The 1,407-nt window shown below is 59.8% G+C and overlaps 1 protein-coding gene across 1 annotated transcript; it reads left to right on the top strand.

Moving 5' to 3' along the window:
• Positions 1 to 232: 232 nt before the first annotated feature.
• LOC108356892 (replication factor C subunit 1-like) lies at positions 233 to 1,377 on the top strand (the record flags this gene model as incomplete). The annotated part of the gene is made up of 1 exon (XM_017607994.1): positions 233 to 1,377. A coding segment is annotated over exon 1 (1,145 nt), but the record flags the coding sequence as incomplete, so codon positions are not given.
• Between the last annotated feature and the right edge of the window lie 30 nt (positions 1,378 to 1,407).

The following is a 1,407-nucleotide window of genomic DNA, read 5'->3' as shown; positions in this document are numbered from 1 at the left end:
GATGAGCGGCTACAAGCGCAAGAAGATCGTCCTCCTCAGCAGCAGTGAGGAGGAAGAGGAGGAGAAGGTAGTTCAGCAGCCGGCAAAGGCCAAGGCTAAGCCAAAGAAGCGAGAAGCGGCTTCGGCGAAGAAGCGCAAGCCGCTGGTGGTCAGTGATGATGATGACGACGACGACGGTGCCATCTCCATCAATGCCATCAAGAAGCAGGCCAAGACCAAGGCCCGGAAGCTGATGAACGCCGACTCGGCTGATGAGGAGGGCGGCAGCAGCGGCAAGAAGGCGGGTCGGACGGCCAACAAAACGCCTCCAGCGCAAAAGAACACCCTCTTCAACTACTTCAAACCGTCCAGCGAGAAGAAGGCGAATGGTACCAGCAGCAGCAGCGGCAGCGGCAGCCAAAGTACTCCTCCTTTCACCAGTGTCAAGGACAAGGCAAGTGGCGAAGAGAAGGAGAAGGAGAAGAAGGCGCCGGTGGAGATTGGCGACGACTTTATGACCACCACGCTGACCAAGGGCAAGCCGGCGGTGGTCAAAGCCAGTGAGCAGACCTCCTCCTCCTCATCGAGTAAGCCCAAGGAGTCAAAGGCCAAAGAGGAGCCCAAAAAGCCTTCAGCAGCAGCAGCCGCAGCAGCTTCCAGCTCAAAGTCGGCCACGAAGGAGTCCTCAAAAGAGAAAGAGAGCGAGAGCAAATCTTCAAAGGTGAAAGCAACCATGGAGGAAACTGCCCCCAAAAAGCCATCACCTAAACCGTCTCCGCTGAAGGATGATGAAAAAAAGAAGCCACCGCCACCACCACCACAAGTGCCTGCTAAAAAGCAAGAGCTGACGCCGAAGAAGAAGGAGCAGCAGCAGCAGCCTGCTAAGAAAGAGCTCACGCCCAAGAAGGAGCCGACGCCCAAAAAGAAGGAGCAGACACCTAAAAAGGAGCCGCCCAAAGCTTCGGAGCCTGCTAAAGCGGCAAAAGCCCCACTTTCTTCCTTCACCACCACCACCACCACGGCACTTCCCCGTCTGCCCGAGACGAAGCGAGTCTCCGACCTGTGGGTGGACAAGTACCGGCCGAGCAGCACCAAGGCGGTGATTGGCCTGCAGGGCGAGCGCAGTCCGATGAACAAGCTGCGGAAGTGGCTGCGCAACTGGCACCTCAACCTCGACCAGAAGCCGGTGGGAAAGTGGGGCGGCGGTGGCGGCGGAAGTGACGACGGCGCCGGCCTCCGTGCCGCCCTCCTCAGCGGCCCGCCGGGCATCGGCAAGACGACGACGGCGCAGCTGGTCTGCGCGGAGCTCGGCTACGACTACCTCGAGCTGAACGCCTCGGACGTGCGGAACAAGCGGTCGCTGCACGAGGACGTCGGCGAGCTGCTGGCCAACACCAAGCTGACGAGCTTCTTTGGAAAGGCGGCCAA

The sequence above is a fragment of the Rhagoletis zephyria genome, unplaced genomic scaffold, assembly GCF_001687245.7.
Source record: "Rhagoletis zephyria isolate East Lansing unplaced genomic scaffold, Rhagoletis_zephyria_1.1 Rzeph_scaffold_67097, whole genome shotgun sequence".
In the NCBI taxonomy this organism is placed as follows: Eukaryota; Metazoa; Arthropoda; class Insecta; order Diptera; family Tephritidae; genus Rhagoletis; species Rhagoletis zephyria.
The sequence above is the reverse complement of the archived record's forward strand: the minus strand, read 5'-3'. Positions and strand labels throughout refer to the sequence as shown.